The sequence below is a fragment of the Sus scrofa genome, chromosome X, assembly GCF_000003025.6.
Source record: "Sus scrofa isolate TJ Tabasco breed Duroc chromosome X, Sscrofa11.1, whole genome shotgun sequence".
In the NCBI taxonomy this organism is placed as follows: domain Eukaryota; kingdom Metazoa; phylum Chordata; class Mammalia; order Artiodactyla; family Suidae; genus Sus; species Sus scrofa.
The window spans coordinates 48662431-48678096 of record NC_010461.5 but is presented as its reverse complement, the minus strand read 5'-3'; the positions used below and the strand labels follow the sequence as shown (position 1 = coordinate 48678096).

At 39.8% G+C, this 15666-nt stretch overlaps 1 protein-coding gene across 8 annotated transcripts in view; it reads right to left on the bottom strand.

Moving 5' to 3' along the window:
- The window catches only part of KLF8 (Kruppel like factor 8), an 89297-nt gene extending 74263 nt beyond the window's left edge, over window positions 1–15034 (bottom strand). For 3 of the 8 annotated variants that reach the window (XR_002340523.1, XM_021079399.1, XM_021079403.1), the window contains exon 1: window positions 14133–15030. Coding sequence is in view for 6 of the 8 variants with exons in the window: in XM_021079399.1 (XP_020935058.1) it covers window positions 14133–14139 (7 nt within the window). In the remaining 2 variants the exon portion in view is untranslated. 8 annotated transcript variants of the gene reach the window in all.

Here is a 15666-nt window from a genome sequence, read left to right as displayed (position 1 = left end):
AAATCTTCAGGAATAAGGCTACTCTGAGCATGGCATTAACAATAAAATGTTGATAAAAGAGCAATAATAACCAACAGTCACCAAGTACTTACTATGTGCTAAGTATTGTTCAGCTAAAAGAACTAATACTTATATTAGCTCATTTAATCCTCAAAATTCTAGGAGTGGGCATATTATTTCCCCATTTTAAAAATGATGAAACTGAAACACAGATAAAGTAGCTTATCCCAAATCACCTAGCTAGCAAATGGCAGAACTGGGATCTGAACCTCAGAAGTCTAGAGCTATAATGCAGCTGTAATGCTCCTTGATCTGGGTGCCAATGAGATTCCCCCAACCTCTGTTTGAATGAAATTACATACTGGAGGGTTAATGGTTGCTAGAAAAAAAAAAAAACCCTGCATAATAAAAGATTTGAAGATCTTTCAATTTCGCTCATTTCCTCCAAATAGGGTCATACCTATCATCATAGGAACAACTAGAAAACCCAAACTCAATAAAACCTCCATTTATGGCTTCTCAACAGATAGCTCACTATGGTTTTTCTATTGAAAGAGTCTCAACATACACAAAATCTGGAGAGTGTTTGAAGTACTTAGCCCAAATTATAGCAACCACCACCAGAGCAGGTACTCAGAAGTGGCTCCAATACAAGAAAGGCCTGCAGCTTGCATTTTCAGCTTTCCCGAATGAGAAAAAGAAAATAGGGGCAACTAAAATGCTAAAAAGAACATTAATTTAAGAGGAGAGGACATATTACCATGAAAATAATTGTAAATTGCCAGGACATACCACGTGAAAGAAAGAATGAAATTGAGTATTGCATCATTACTGTTAAGCTAAGCTAAGCTAAGCTTGAAGTAGAAAAGAAATGTAAGGTATTAAAAAGATAAGGTGATAAGAAACACCAGAAGGAGCTATATGACTTTGTTTTTTTTTTCTTATTTTTTTTCTTTTTTTCTTTTTTTGGGAGCTGTATGACTTTGAACAAGCCATTTGACTTTCCCATGCCTCAGTTTTCTCACCTACAAGATGGAGATACATCAGCTTAGCCTGACCCCCTTACAGGGTTGTCATGAAGACCATTGTGATAATACATATAAAAATTCTTTCTAAGATGTAAATGTGAAATTGCTATATAGGTTTTTAGGAATACTTCTGTCAGAAAGGCAAAACTAAAGCACATAAAAATACATACAATGCATACTTTTTTTTTTCTTTTTAGGGCTGCACCAGCAGCACATGGAGGTTCCCAGGCTAGGGGTCAAATAGGAGCTACGGCCGCCAGCCTATGCCACAGCCACAGCCACAGCCGCAGGCACAGCCACAGCAATGTGGGATCTGAGCTGCGTCTGCAACCTACACCACAGCTCACTGCAATGCTGGATCCTTAACCCACCGAGTGAGGCCAGAGATCAAACCTGCAACCTCATCGTTCTTAGTCAGATTCATTTCCACTGTGCCATGATGGGAATTCTGGCACAATGCATACATTTTAAAGGTCCAAACTATTCACAATGACAATACCCATCTTATGATTTTTTTTATGTTTATCTCCATTCTCACATGAGTTTACGTTTTACAAAATCACCTGCATAGCTTTCAGTGTTTTCAGCCATTTTCATTTCCCCCCTGATGCGACATTAAGCTCCATTTTCTTTTCCACAGAAAACCCCAAATATGCATGAAAGAAAAATCACCCTGGAATGTGCTAGAATTAAGATTCTTGATTCCGAAAAATATGAAAGTTAAGGGGAATTATTATAAATGTCTAAAACTATCCTGTTGTATAGCACAGGAAACTATATCCAGTTACTCATGATAGAGCATGATGGAGGATAATGTGAGAAAAAGAATGTATGACTGGGTCATTTTGCTGTACAGCAGAAATTGACAGAACACTATAAATCACTATAATGGAAAAATAATAATCATAAAATTTAAAAAATAAGAAAAGTAGTTATACAAGTGGACTTGAGGTTCAACGAACTCTATGCCTGAGTTTTAGTTCTAGTTTAATTATCAAATTGTTGAATAACTTTGGATAAGTCCCACTATTTAATATAGAAAGTAGAAATAACTATTATTCACAAGATAATTGTGAACCTCACAGAATCACTGTAAGGATCAAAAGAAAGGACAGACTTAAAACTATTGTATAAGGAGTTCCCACTGTGGTACAGCAGAAACGAATCTGACTAGTATTCATGAGGAAGCAGGTTCGAACCCTGGCTTCACTCAGTCAGTCGGGGATCTGGTCATGAGCTGTAGTGTAGGTCACAGATGTGGCTTGGACCTCACGTTGCTGCGGCTGTGGTGGAGGCCAGCAGCTGTAGCTGCGATTTGACTCCTAGCCTGGGAACTTCCATACACTGCAGGTGCAGCCCTAAAAAAAAAAAAGTATTGTATAAATTAACCTCAGATTTCTAGAACTGGTCCCCTTGATCCTCACCAAATACGTAAATTTATTTTTTAAAAATAATCTTACATGCAAGAAACTGACAGAAATTATTTTAAAGGGGTAAAACTTATTTTATAGTTAAAAAAGGGTAAAACTTATTTTATAGTTAAAGAAGGCAGCATGAAACAATGGAAAAATGTTTGACCTAGGAGCTGGAGATCTGTGTTTTAGTCCAGACTACACTGTTATCTAGGAGAGCCATTTTGAGTAAACTACTTAGAAATTCTCATGTCTTTCTAATTCTCTGTGATATATGACAGAGGATATAGATAGTTTTCCAGGTTTCTGCTAAATCTGTGAAGTTGATGTCAAGAAGGACAATTAAATTCTCCACAAATCATTAGACAAACTTGAGTTTTTTCCTATAGCATTTAAAAATACCTTTTTATTTTTTATAATGCATACAAATACATACAAAAGTAAAGAAGAACTCCCCCATGTGCCTATTCCCAGTTTTAGTGATATTCAGCTCATGGTAAATCTTATTTCATCTGTATCCTCCAACCCAATCCCCCACCTCAATGGCTACTTTTAGTCAAATCCCAGATATCATATCATTTCATCTCGATGGCATTTCCAAAGAGACATATTTAATCCTCTCAATCTCTATGAGGTAGGTACTACTGTTGATGCCATTACACACATGAAGAAATAGAGACTCAGAAAGATTAAGAAATCCAAAGATCACATAAGTGGTAAATTACTGGGATGTGAATCCAGGGATGATGTCTGATACCAATGCTCTTTTTTTTTTACCTTAAATTAATTGCTACTATTATGCACTTTGAAATAATAGTTTGATGATATTGAAAGTAATAACAATCAAGCTGAAACCCTTCCCACTAAAATTTGGAACAAGGCAAGGATGCCCACACTCACTGCTTTTATTCAACATAGTATTGGAAGTCCTAGCCACAGCAATCAGACAAACAAAAGAAATGAAAGTATCCAAATTGGAAGAGAAGAGGTAAAATTGTCACTGTATGCAGATAACATGATACTATATATAGAAAACCTCAGGGACTCAACCCCAAAAATACTCGAATTTATCAACAAATTCAGCAAAGTAGTAAGATATAAGATTAACATTCAGAAATCAGTCACACTTCTGTATACTAACAATGAAATATTAGAAAAGGAATACAAAAATACACTACCCTTTAAAATTGCACCTCAAATAATCAAATATCTGTGAATACACCTGACCAAGGAGGTGAAAGATTTATATGTGGAGAACTAATAAAACATTAATCAAAGAAATTAAAGAAGATGTAAAGAAATGGAAAGATATTCCACGTAACTGGTTTGGAAAAATTAATATTGTAAAAATGGCCATACTACTCAAAGCAATCTACAGACTCGATACAATCCTTATCAAGTTACCCATGAAATTATTCACAATCCAAACATTTATATGGAACCACAAAAGACCCAGAACTGCCAAGGCAATCCTGAGGAACAAAAACCAAGCAGGAAGCATAACTCTCCCAGATGTCAGGCAATATTACAAAGCTGTAGTCATCAAGACAGTGTGGTACTGGTACCAAAACAGACAGACAGACTAATGGAACAGAGTAGAGAACCCAGAAATAAACCAAGACACCTATGGTTAATTAATCTTTGACAAAGGAGGCAAGAACATAAAATGGGAAAAAGACAGTCTTTTAAGTAAGTGGTGTTGGGAAACCTGGACAGCTGCATGCAAATTAATGAAACTGGAACACACCCTCACACCACGCACAAAAATAAACTCAAAATGGCTGAAAGACTTAAACATAAGACAAGACACCATCAAACTCCTAGAAGAGAACCTAGGCAAAACATTCTCTGATATCAACCTTACAAATGTTTTCTCAGGTCAGTCTCCCAAGGCAACAGAAATAAAAGCAAAAATAAACCAATGGGACCTAATCAAACTGACAAGCTTTTGCACAGCAAAGGAAACCATAAAAAAAGACAACTTAAAAAATGGGAGAAAATAGTTTCAAACAATGCAACTGACATGGGCCTAATCTCTAAAATATACAAACAACTTATGCAACTCAACAGCAAAAAGCAACAACCCAATTGAAAAATGGGCAAAAGACCTGAATAGACATTTCTTCAAAGAAGATATACAGGTGGCCAACAAGCACATGAATGAATGCTCAACATCACTGATTATTAGGGAAAAGCAAATCAAAACTACTATGAGGTACCACTTCACACATGTCAGAATAGCTGTCATTAATAAGTCCACAAGTAACAATTGTTGGAGAGGGTGTGGAGAAAATGGAACCCTCCTGCACTGTTGATGGGAATGTAAATTGGTACAACCACTATGGAAACCAGTATGGAAGTAGGTACCTTAGAAAACTATATATAGAACTACCATATGACCAGCAATCCCACTCTTGGGCATATATCCTGACAAAATTTTCCTTGAAAAAGACACGTCCACCCATATATTCATTGCAGCACTACTCACAATAGCCAAGACATGGAAACAACCCAAATGTCCATTGACAGATGAATGGATTAAGAAGATGTGGTATATATACACAATGGAATACTACTCAGCCATAAAAAAGAACAAAATAATGCTATTTGCAGCAGCATGGATGGAACTAGTCTCTCATGCTAAATGAAGTAAGTCAGAAAGAGAGAGACAAATACCCTATGCTATCACTTACATCTGGAATCTAATATAAGGCACAAATGAACCTTTCCACAGAAAAGAAAATCATGGACTTGGAGAATAGACTTGTGGTTGCCAAGAGGCAGGGGAGCGAGTGGGATAGGTTGGGAGCTTGGGGTCAATAGATGCAAACTCCTGCCTTTGCAATGGATAGGCAATGAGTTCCTGCTGTACAGCACTTGGAACTATATCTAGTCACTTATGATGGTGCATGAAAATGTGAGAAAAAAGAATGTATGTATGCATGTGGGTCACCTTGCTGTATAGTAGAAAATTGACAGAACATTGTGAATCACCTATAATGGAAAAAATAAAAACCATTTAAAAAGAAAATAATAATAATTGAAGAGTTCTTATACCTTGGTAGTAAGCTCTACTACTGAACATTTGTAAAGAATATTAAAGGATTCCCACTAACTGTAATGTTAATCATCAGACAATACCTCTAGGAATCCAGAGCTCCAGCTTGGCACTGAGGCAATGGTTTCGAAAAAGGACAAAAAACCCACAGCAAAACAAGTCCATTGCTTTGCAATATCATGTAAAATCCCATGTAATCCACTTCATTGCTTTATACCGTTATTTCATGCAGCAGTCTTTTCCAGCAAATTAAACAAAAAAAGCAACCAAAAAAAGAATGTATAATACAGCAGTTTTGCTCATGCTTAGTACAAGTGCTTAAGGGCAGAGATTTATCTTTTTAATAGCCTTTCCACTCACTACCTGAGCTACCTAGCTCAGGAGCACCAAGTCAAGTAGTCCTATAAGAGTTCTGTGCCATCTCAATTTGTTGGACCCACAGAGGTCATGTTAATGAAAGAACCAAAAACAATAATAATTATTATTATTTTCAAGGCTGTATATTGATTCTAGACTCTAGCTACAAAAAAAAAGGAGGAGTTACATTGTACGTATTTATCAGAACTAGTTTTTAAACAAGAAAATGAATAGATTTACATCACACATTCCCATTCTAATTGAAGATGAAATATCTAAATCATTGACAGCACAGAAAAAAAGCAAAAGAGCTGGGATAATCAATCACAAATAATTAAAAGTTAAGATTTATTCAGCATTATGAAGACCTTTCTGAGGATACTGTACTTGTTTGACAGTTTGTATTTTAAGGGCAATGAAATGGAAGAGAGGTGCTGGAAAAAATGACATTCTAGAGAAACAAATGATCAATTTTTAAAAAAGAAAAAAATGGAAAGAGGTCAAGAAATTTGGATGGCTACATTTGGAAAAAAGTAAGTAGGGGAAAAGAGAACTGTCCTGATAACTGCCTTCAAAGGCACATGTTACGTATCAGGAGAAAGCAGAACTGCTATATTATTATTGAAGATTACAATTGACTTAAAGAGGAACTGACTGATGATAATCAAGTCTTCACAGATAATGTACTACATAGGGAACACTGTAGTAGACATTGTGTATATGTATAGAATGGGGGAGAAGATAGTACTAGGCTTCCACCTGGTTTCTAGTGTAGGTCAGACAGAGAAAATTGGCAGGCCACTACAGGTACTGACCTTGTTCTCACAGTGATGTTAAAAATTAAAATCAGGAGTTCCCATCGTGGTGCAATGGTTAACGAATACGACTAGGAACGATGAGGTTGCGGGTTCGATCCCTGGCCTTGCTCAGTGCGTGAAGGATCCGGTGTTGCCGTGAGATGTGGTGTAGGTTGCAGACATGGCTCGGATCCTGTGTTGCTGTGGCTCTGGCATAGGCTGGCAGCTACAGCTCTGATTCGACCCCTAGCCTGGGAACCTCCATATGCCACGGGAGCAGCCCAAGAAATGGCAAAAAGACCAAAAAAAAAAAAAAAATCTCTGTTTTCTATGTTAAAAGTTTTGCCTAAATATTTGTGCCTTGGAATTCCCTGGTGGCGCAGTGGGTGTAGGATCTGGTGTGTTCACTGCTGTGGCTTGAGTTTGATCCCTGGCCTGGGAACTTTCACATACCACAGGCATGGCTAAGGGAAAAAAAATTAAAATCATATTAGCTGATAATCTTTAAGAGCAGAATTCTTTTTTTTAAAAAAAAATGTCTATTTCTTACATTTCTGAAAAAGTTGGGAGATTTTACAACATGGAGTCTACATTGGCACAAGAGAAAAATTAGCTGGAGTTGATAAATGGCTGCCACCTTTATACAGGGCACACTTCTATCATTTAATTGGGCCGGGTAGAGCTCTGAGATCCAAAGTCTGTGTAGTAAGACATAACTATGCATAAAACAATAGCAACCAAACATTACAAAATAATAGATGCAGCAGTGCTTAATTATGATTTGAGGCTATAAGCTGTAATTAGAAGAGGCGATAACTGGAAATAAAATAGTCAGAAAAAATTACAAAGAAATGATCTATGGTGAGACTGGCCTTGAGGAACTAGGGTCAGTCAAGAAGAGACAGAAAGGAAATCCAGATGAGAGGAGACTACACAGTCTGTGAAGGCAAGGCTCCCTCCTAAATTGTTCAGTGCTCTAATCTCAGCTTCTAGTATAATGCCTGGAACTTTGTAGGCATGAAGTAAATGATTGAGGAGTAAAGGAAAGTGGCATAATTTTAAAAAAAACGTGTTTTAGGGAAGATATTCTGGCAGTTGTCTACAGAATGGAGAAAGCAAAAAGAATCAAGGTAGAACTTATAGCTATTGGAATATTCTATGTGTATTACGGTAAGAGCTTACTTAGGTATCACAAATTCAATACCTAGAAGGGCCAGGCAGGTTAAGATCACCTAGGCCAGATGGGGAATATGGTGAACGGAGAATACATGTTCTATATAAAAGAGGAGGGAGGAAGCAGTTCACCGACTCTAGGTAATTGTTGACAAGAGGGAATACTGATTTGGTATCTTCTGATTATTTAAAAGAAGCCAGAATTTTAGAATTTTAAGTAAAATTAAAATTTTGACTTTGAAATGTTGGCAATCAACCACTTTTAAAAAGTGTGGGTCTGGGCAAACTGACATACTGCTATAGACCGCACTGTTTTCCTCCCCAAAATATATGTTGAACCTCTACTCCCCAGTGTGACTGTATTCGGAGGTAAGGCTCTTTTTTTTTTTTAATGGAAGTAATTAAGGTTAAATGAGGTCATAAGGGTAGGATCCTCATTCAATGGGATTAGTATCCTTATAAGAAAAGACACCAGGGACCTCACTCTCTTTCTCCAAAAGCACAACGAAGAGGTCATACAAGCACACAAGAAGAAAGCAGCCTTCTGCAAGCAGGAAGATGGCCCTCGCCAGAACTGGATAATTATGGTACCCTGATCCCAGACTTCTAGGCTCCAGAACTGTGAGAAAATAAATTTCTGTTTTTTAAGCCACCCTATTATGGCAGCTCAGCATACCAATACACATACTTACAAAGTTTTTTTTTATTGCTGTTACAAATAACGCTGCAAAACTTTGGAAATATTTTTAATGCTATTCAATAAAGACTTTAAATAAATTGTGGCTCATCATATAGCGAAAAACTATGCAGTCACACAAAAGAGTGAGGCATTTCTTTATATACATGTATGGAAAGGTCTCTAAAGTATATTTTTAAGTAGACAAAGCAAGATGTAGAACAATATGCAGAGTATGTGTAAAAGGGAAGCTGGAGAAAAAATATATATATACTCATTTGTTTTATATGCATAAAATGTCCATGGAAGAATTTCCAATAAACGTATAATTTTACTTGCCTCTAGTGAGGCAACTAGTGGACAGCAACAGGAGGGAGGCAGGAGGGAGACTCTTAATTGTGTATCCTTTTGTGTATTTTGAGGTTTGTTTTTTTGTCTTTTTGCCATTTCTTGGGCCGCTCCCACAGCACATGGAGGTTCCCAGGCTAGGGGTCGAATAGGAGCTGTAGCCGCTGGCCTACCCCAGAGCCACAGCAACTCTGGATCCAAGCCACATCTGCGACCTACACCACAGCTCACGGCAACGCCAGATCCTTCACCCACTGAGCAAGGCCAGGGATCGAACCCGCAACCTCATCGTTCCTAGTCAGACTCGTTAACCACTGAGCCATGATGGGAACTCCTATTTTGAGTTTTGAGTGATGTGTAATGCATTACCAATTTAAAATGCAATTTAAGGAGTTCCCATTGCAGCTCAGTGGGTTAAGCATCTGACTAGTATCCGTGAGGATGTGGGTTAGATCTCTGGTCTCTCTTAGTGGGTTAAGGATCCAGTATTGCCCCAAGATGCGATGCAGGCCGCAGATATGGCTCTGATCTGGCATTGCTGTGGCTGTGGCATAGGCCAGCAGCTGCAGCTCTGATTCGACCCCTAGACTGGGAACTTCCACATGCCGCAGGTGGGGTCATAAAAAAAGGAAAATAAATAAAATGGAATTTAAGTAAAAGTTTTATCAATTTAAGGCAAATAAAACAAATGTGTAGGCTGTATTTGCTCTGTAGGCTAATTAGTTGTACATCTGAAGTAAATTAAGGTCGTGGCAGTTAGAATAAAAAGAAAGGAAGATGTCAGATACACAGGGGAAAAAATAGCCTTTGGAAAACAAGTAGACAAGGAAACTGAGGAGGAGGAAAGAGTTGATTTGAGCATTTTGAGCATGAAATATGACAACCACAACAACCATGTTTCCCCACTGCTTACTACATTGTCAAGCATACTTCAAAGTGCTTTACAAAATTAACACATTTATTTCTTACTAGAATTCTATGAAATAGTTTTTTTCAAAGAAAAGATAATAAAACTCAAGTGTAAATAACTTCACCAAGATTATAATGATAGTGGTATTCCCATCATGGCTCAGAAGAAAAGAATCTGACTAGTATCCAGGAGGACAGAGGTTTGATCCCTGGTGTCACTCAGTGGGTTAAGGATCCAGCATTGCTGTCAGCTGTGGTGAAGGATGCAGATGTGGCTTGGATCTGGCATTGCTGTGCCTGTGCTGTGGCCAGTGGCTACAGCTCCAATTCGACCCGTAGCCTGGGAACCTACATATGCTGTGGGTGTGGCCCTGAAAAGACAAAAAAAAAAAAAAAAAAAGAGAGAGAAGATTATGATGATAGTAAACTGAAGGACCAGGGAAGTGAAAAGAAGTCTTGAATGAGGGTAGGGGAAAGAGTCTAGGGGTGACAGTGGATTCTATTTTAGAAATGATGAGTTTGAGGTTACAACATATCAAAATGCCCATGATCTGAAACCTGGATTGATATCATATACCTGGATTTGACTCTAGAGTTAGGTTTAGCTCCTTAATTTAATGTGTTTAATAATCCCCGAATTTGGTTTGCCCATATTACATCTATTTTGTCTACGTGCACAGATAATATCTTTACTTTTTTTATACAAAGCACCTAGCTTATTACATTTAAATCCAGCTTCCTGTCTCACTGAACTACCTTCCTTTTTTCCAAAAACCAAGTAAGATTTAAATAAAATAAATTACACAAAGTAGAAAAATTATGAGACACTCCACTTAAGAAATATGTATTAGAAATCAGGCACTGTGTCCAAAGTTTTACTTACATTATTTATGATCACAAATTACCAAATTATTTTAGAGGTGAGAAAATATGCTAGATGATAAAGCTGAGTTGAGGATAATAAACGCAGTAGAAACCCAACTTCAGGTATATAACCTGAACTGAATACATTATTATATGAGAATCAGAAAGCATATCAGGAGTTCCCGTCGTGGCGCAGTGGTTAACGAATCCGACTAGGAACCATGAGGTTGCGGGTTCGGTCCCTGCCCTTGCTCAGTGGGTTAACGATCCGGCGTTGCCGTGAGCTGTGGTGTAGGTTGCAGATGGGGCTCGGATCCTGAGTTGCTGTGGCTCTAGCATAGGCTGGCAGCTACAGCTCTGATTAGACCACTAGCCTGGGAAACTCCATATGCCACGGGAGCGGCCCAAGAAATGGCAAAAAGACAAAAAAAAAAAGAAAGAAAGCACATCAAACAAAGTTTCTCATCATCTTTGGATAAACTAATGAGCCTGATATGACAGTGTTATTCATTCACACTCTACTTAGAATGAGATGGCAACTATACTAGATATTCATCTAGGTCAATCGTCCCTATCAAGTTTTCCTTCATTGACAAAAACATGAATTTTGGAGCTAAACCTTAGAAGATCATCTATTAAACATGTACCCAGTGTTTACATGGGAAAGTTAATTAAGTGCTTTGAAGAAATACTCATAATACCTGTCCTCAAAAACTTTTCTGTCTAAAAAGGGAGTAAAGGTTTAGATATGTACACAAATGACCATAATATAGGGAAGAGAATTGTGCAGGTTCCCGATAATGCAAGCAAGATGACACCAAAACTAAAAAGGAGTTTATTTCTGTATCCAAGGATCAGATAATGTTAAATGAGTTTATTTCAATGTGCAAGGATTAGGTTAGATTTCATAGAAATGACATCTGACTTGGGATTAATAATGGAAGGAATATCATAAATACCATTTTAAGGAAAAATTCATGAAAACAAGTACATTACAAGGCAGTTCATTTGTGGTAAGTATCCACTGAGCATAACAGTGATGTAAAATTTCTAAGGAATAGCAGAGGAAATAAGGCTTGATGTAGGGGTTAAGGACTAAAATAGGACCTGAAGGAAGATTGAGGTTTAAATGAGGGAGGGCAAAAAGAAGTCATTTAAGATGGAAGGAATAGAAAATGAGTTTTTAATAATTTTATCAGTTCCTGACACATACTATGCCAACACATTTTTGCTAAATGAATTATATATCTAAAGGCAATATTCTCATTATTCATCAATTTAAGTGAAATAATAAACTACAACTGACTCAAGGCAAGGGTGAATATATAAATATGTCAAATAATAATAATGACCCTGCCAGAATGAGAAAAGCTAAATAAATGGTTGATCTCCCTCAACACCAGATACACACAATTTGGAGAGATGACTAGATTAGGCTTGGTGACTTTGTTACTGGAATTCATTTAACTGAATCAATAAGGGCCCCATCTCAGAAATGCGTACTAGGATGATAGGTGTTGGGGGGCGGTTGAAGAAATGATGGTAGTAATCAAGTTAATGTTTTTTCCCCAATTTTCTTTCCAGTGTATCCTGAGAGCCTTAATAGGAGGTACTCTAGCTCCCTAGAGCTCTGAAATTAGAGCTAGTTTGATCTTGAGGATGGACTAGCTGCATTTGTCCTTTTACTTTTGAATTTATATTTCTGCCTTTCCTGTGTTTTCTGCTTCTCTGCCTCCAAGCTAACCTGAAGACACTGTTTCCAGCCCATTCTCTGTGTTCTCAACAGTCACAAGGATTAACAACTCTCCTATATAAGGGTCTCCAAATTCTGAAGAATAGGATGAAGTCATGTGTAAGTCACTGATTTCTGTTGTCCAAAGGTCCTATTGCCTGTATCATCCCAGTTAAGTTGCCCAAAGAATGAGGGGAAAGGCAGGCTAGCAGCTTTTTCTCTCAGAGGTGCTAAAGTCCAGTGGAAGCAATGTTAGATCAGAAGCAAGTAAAATCTATGCTCTAGCCTCAGCCTTTGGGCAAGCTAATTTATTATTCTGAGGTCTTCTTTCACCCTCCTGGAAAGTGTTTTAAGGATAGCCAAATACTATCAGCAGTGCTCCAGAGAAAGAGTCTCAAACTGAGTAGGAAAAGGAAGTGAAACTAAGATATAAATGGAGTGACAGCCTCTGTCACATACATGAAGGTATTTAATCTATCCAATATCTTTTGAGATAAGATTTTTTTTTTTGTCTTTTTAGGGCCTCACCCAGGCTAGGGCTCAAATCAGAGCTGCAGCTGCGGCCTACACCACAGTCACAGCAACACCAGATCCAAGCCACACCTGTGACCTACACACAGCTCACAGCAACACTGGATCCTTAACCCACTGAGCAAGGTCAGTGATCGAACCCCTGTCCTTCTTTGTGTTCGTTACCACTGAGCCACAACAGGAACTCTGAGATAAGATTATTACTCCACATTTCTCTAGAGGAGAAAAGCAATGTCTGGGGTTACACAGCTAGTAAGTAGTGGTATTAGGATTTCCAAGTAGATCAGTCCATTACCCCAACCATCAGAGTCTCCATCAGTTTCAAATTCAAATTTAGAGATTTTTCGTTTTGCTCAGTTATTATCACAGTCTGCCATCGGTCTGTTGCTTAATAAACACTTTTCTTTACAAAGTAGACAATACAAGAGGGAATAAAGGATCATTCTTTTGACCACCTGTTTGGATTTATTTTTCTAAAGAATACATTTTACTTATTCCGTGATTTGTTTCCCAAATTCTTAGGTTTAAAAAAAAAAATCCACAAAAAAGCAGCTCTTCTAAGTGACCATTACATTACAGATCGATTATCTCCAGCAATCCCAACAATTTGGCCCAATCTTCCACCTACACAGACAAACCAACCGCCTTGGCCACGTTTTAAAGAGCCAGGGCTGGGCCTAGGCTTTTTCCTCCAACCAAGCCCAGCCCCTCCTTAAAGAGCCGGCACGCCCAAAGCAGCTCCTCCCCCGCAGCTCCCTTCAGGGCCTCTCCAGTCCGTAGCCTTGGCTCAAACTTTAACCCCTTGTCCCCGTCTTCTTTTTAGAAGCACCTCTAGGCACTGGCTACTATTTAGGAGGGTTACCTGGGAACATTGGCCTGAATCCTATTCTCTCTGATAGCAACTTTTGCTGCGTAGGGTTAAGTTAAACCTTACCGCTTAAGGAGAAATGAGAGCTCCAAACCAGGGCGGACTAAATTAAACAAATCCATCCATTCATGCCCCCCTTTATTTCTCCCATGAGCCTACCCAAAGTACTCCTTCTTTTCCTAACCCCTCTTTGCTCAGCCCTTTAGTAAAGTCATTTTCCCTTGAGTTTCATTTGATTCCACATAGTGTTAGTACCCTTCGCTCTCCAGCCCCCTCCCTCCGGTGAAACATAAAGAGGAGAAATGGAGAGTGGGGGTGGGGGATAGAATCTAGAGGGAGGAGATGGGAGTGGGTGTGTTCTAATCCCGGAGTCACTTACCGCCCATGTCACTAGCTGGGGACTCCTGAAGTGTCCGGAGATCCTGCGGTCCCCCGGGAGGCTCATACTCCTGATCCGTTCGCAAGACTGCTGTTTCCTTCACTCCCGCCCCTGTCTGACAGCGCGCCAGGAGACTCGCTCTCGCCTTCTCTTTCTCGGCCCCCCCTCCCCTTTTTCTCCTGGCTAGAAAATGAGGAGGAGGGCCAGAGTCGGTTCAGATCCGGCTGGGCCACCCTCGAAGCAAGGGAAACAAAGCTCTCAAGCATCCAACCTCAAACTGGGGAGCCAGCAAAACCGACTTCCTAAAAAGAATCTTCCCACTGCTGCCAATGCAGATCTTTTCCTCGGCTAAAAATAAAGTGGGTTCCCTGGGCCCAAGTGGCCAAGGCTGAAGATCCTCCGTTCTCCTTTCACCTCCACCAGTTCAGTTCCGGCCAAACCCACTCTCCACCCATCCTCTGAACTTTACACACCCTAGAGGAGAGTGCTGGGGCTAAGGGCTAAGAAAACCAACCCAACCCCCAAAGCACTACTTGAATACAAAGTTGAGGCGGAGAAGGATTCCTTCAAGACAGGAGCCTATGAGAAGATACTGTCAGGGGATCCCTTTTACCGCCTCCGTTACTGCTGCAAACCCCAGCGCCTTCCTAAAAAGAAAGAAGGGAGGGGCAAATGCCTACGATTGGTGGAAACATATAGGCCAGAGGCTTCAGCAAAAAATGACAAGAACTCCTGCGGGTACTCTAGGGCAAGGTTTCTTGGGGTACCCAGCTCGCGTTCATGTGGGTTAGTACCGAGAGTGCTGCTGGGCAACCCAAGTGGGTGGGGGGACTGTCTCCAGCCCGGCTAGATCCAGAGAAGAGGTGTGCCCATCATGAGGGTGGAGTTCCTTAAAAGGGGCAGGCGCTGCTAGAGGAGAGTGCAAAGTGGGGGAGGTGGAGAAGGGTGAGGCTATAACCAGGGAGGGAGAAGGGAGGGGTGGGGTGGGGTGGGGTGGGGTGGGGCGGGGCGGGGCCCAGGGCGGAGAGCTCTGGTCTGGCCCCTGGCGGCAGTCTCTCAGTCTCCAGCGGTAGCAGGTACAACTGGAATCGATTTCAGTTTCTTATTCGTCCCAGAAAGAGGCTTGCGAGCACACAGGTTACTTATCCATTCGTTCGTTATGCTAACCTACCAATGGAGGATGAAAGGGATGTGGGAATTGGGGGTTGGCGCTGTCTAGAAAGAGAGGAATAGGGAAAGGGAAAAAAGAAAGCTGGCAAATGGAAGAGATATTTACCCTCCTAGCTCTCCATGGTAACAGTGTGACACTAGCAAGGACAGTGTCTACAGGGAGAGGAGACTAAGGGCAAAGAAGAATGGAGCTTGAGGCATTTTTTAGCAAGAGATAAGGAAAAGAGGTGAGGGTGAAAGGGTGGGCGGGGAAGAAGGAGGAGTAGAAGGAATTGTGAATACAGAAAGGTTCTTTTTAGTCTCCCAGATACCAGACCTATAAGAATAGAGTCCTTAACCCCCTGAGAGGGCCTCTCTTGCAGGC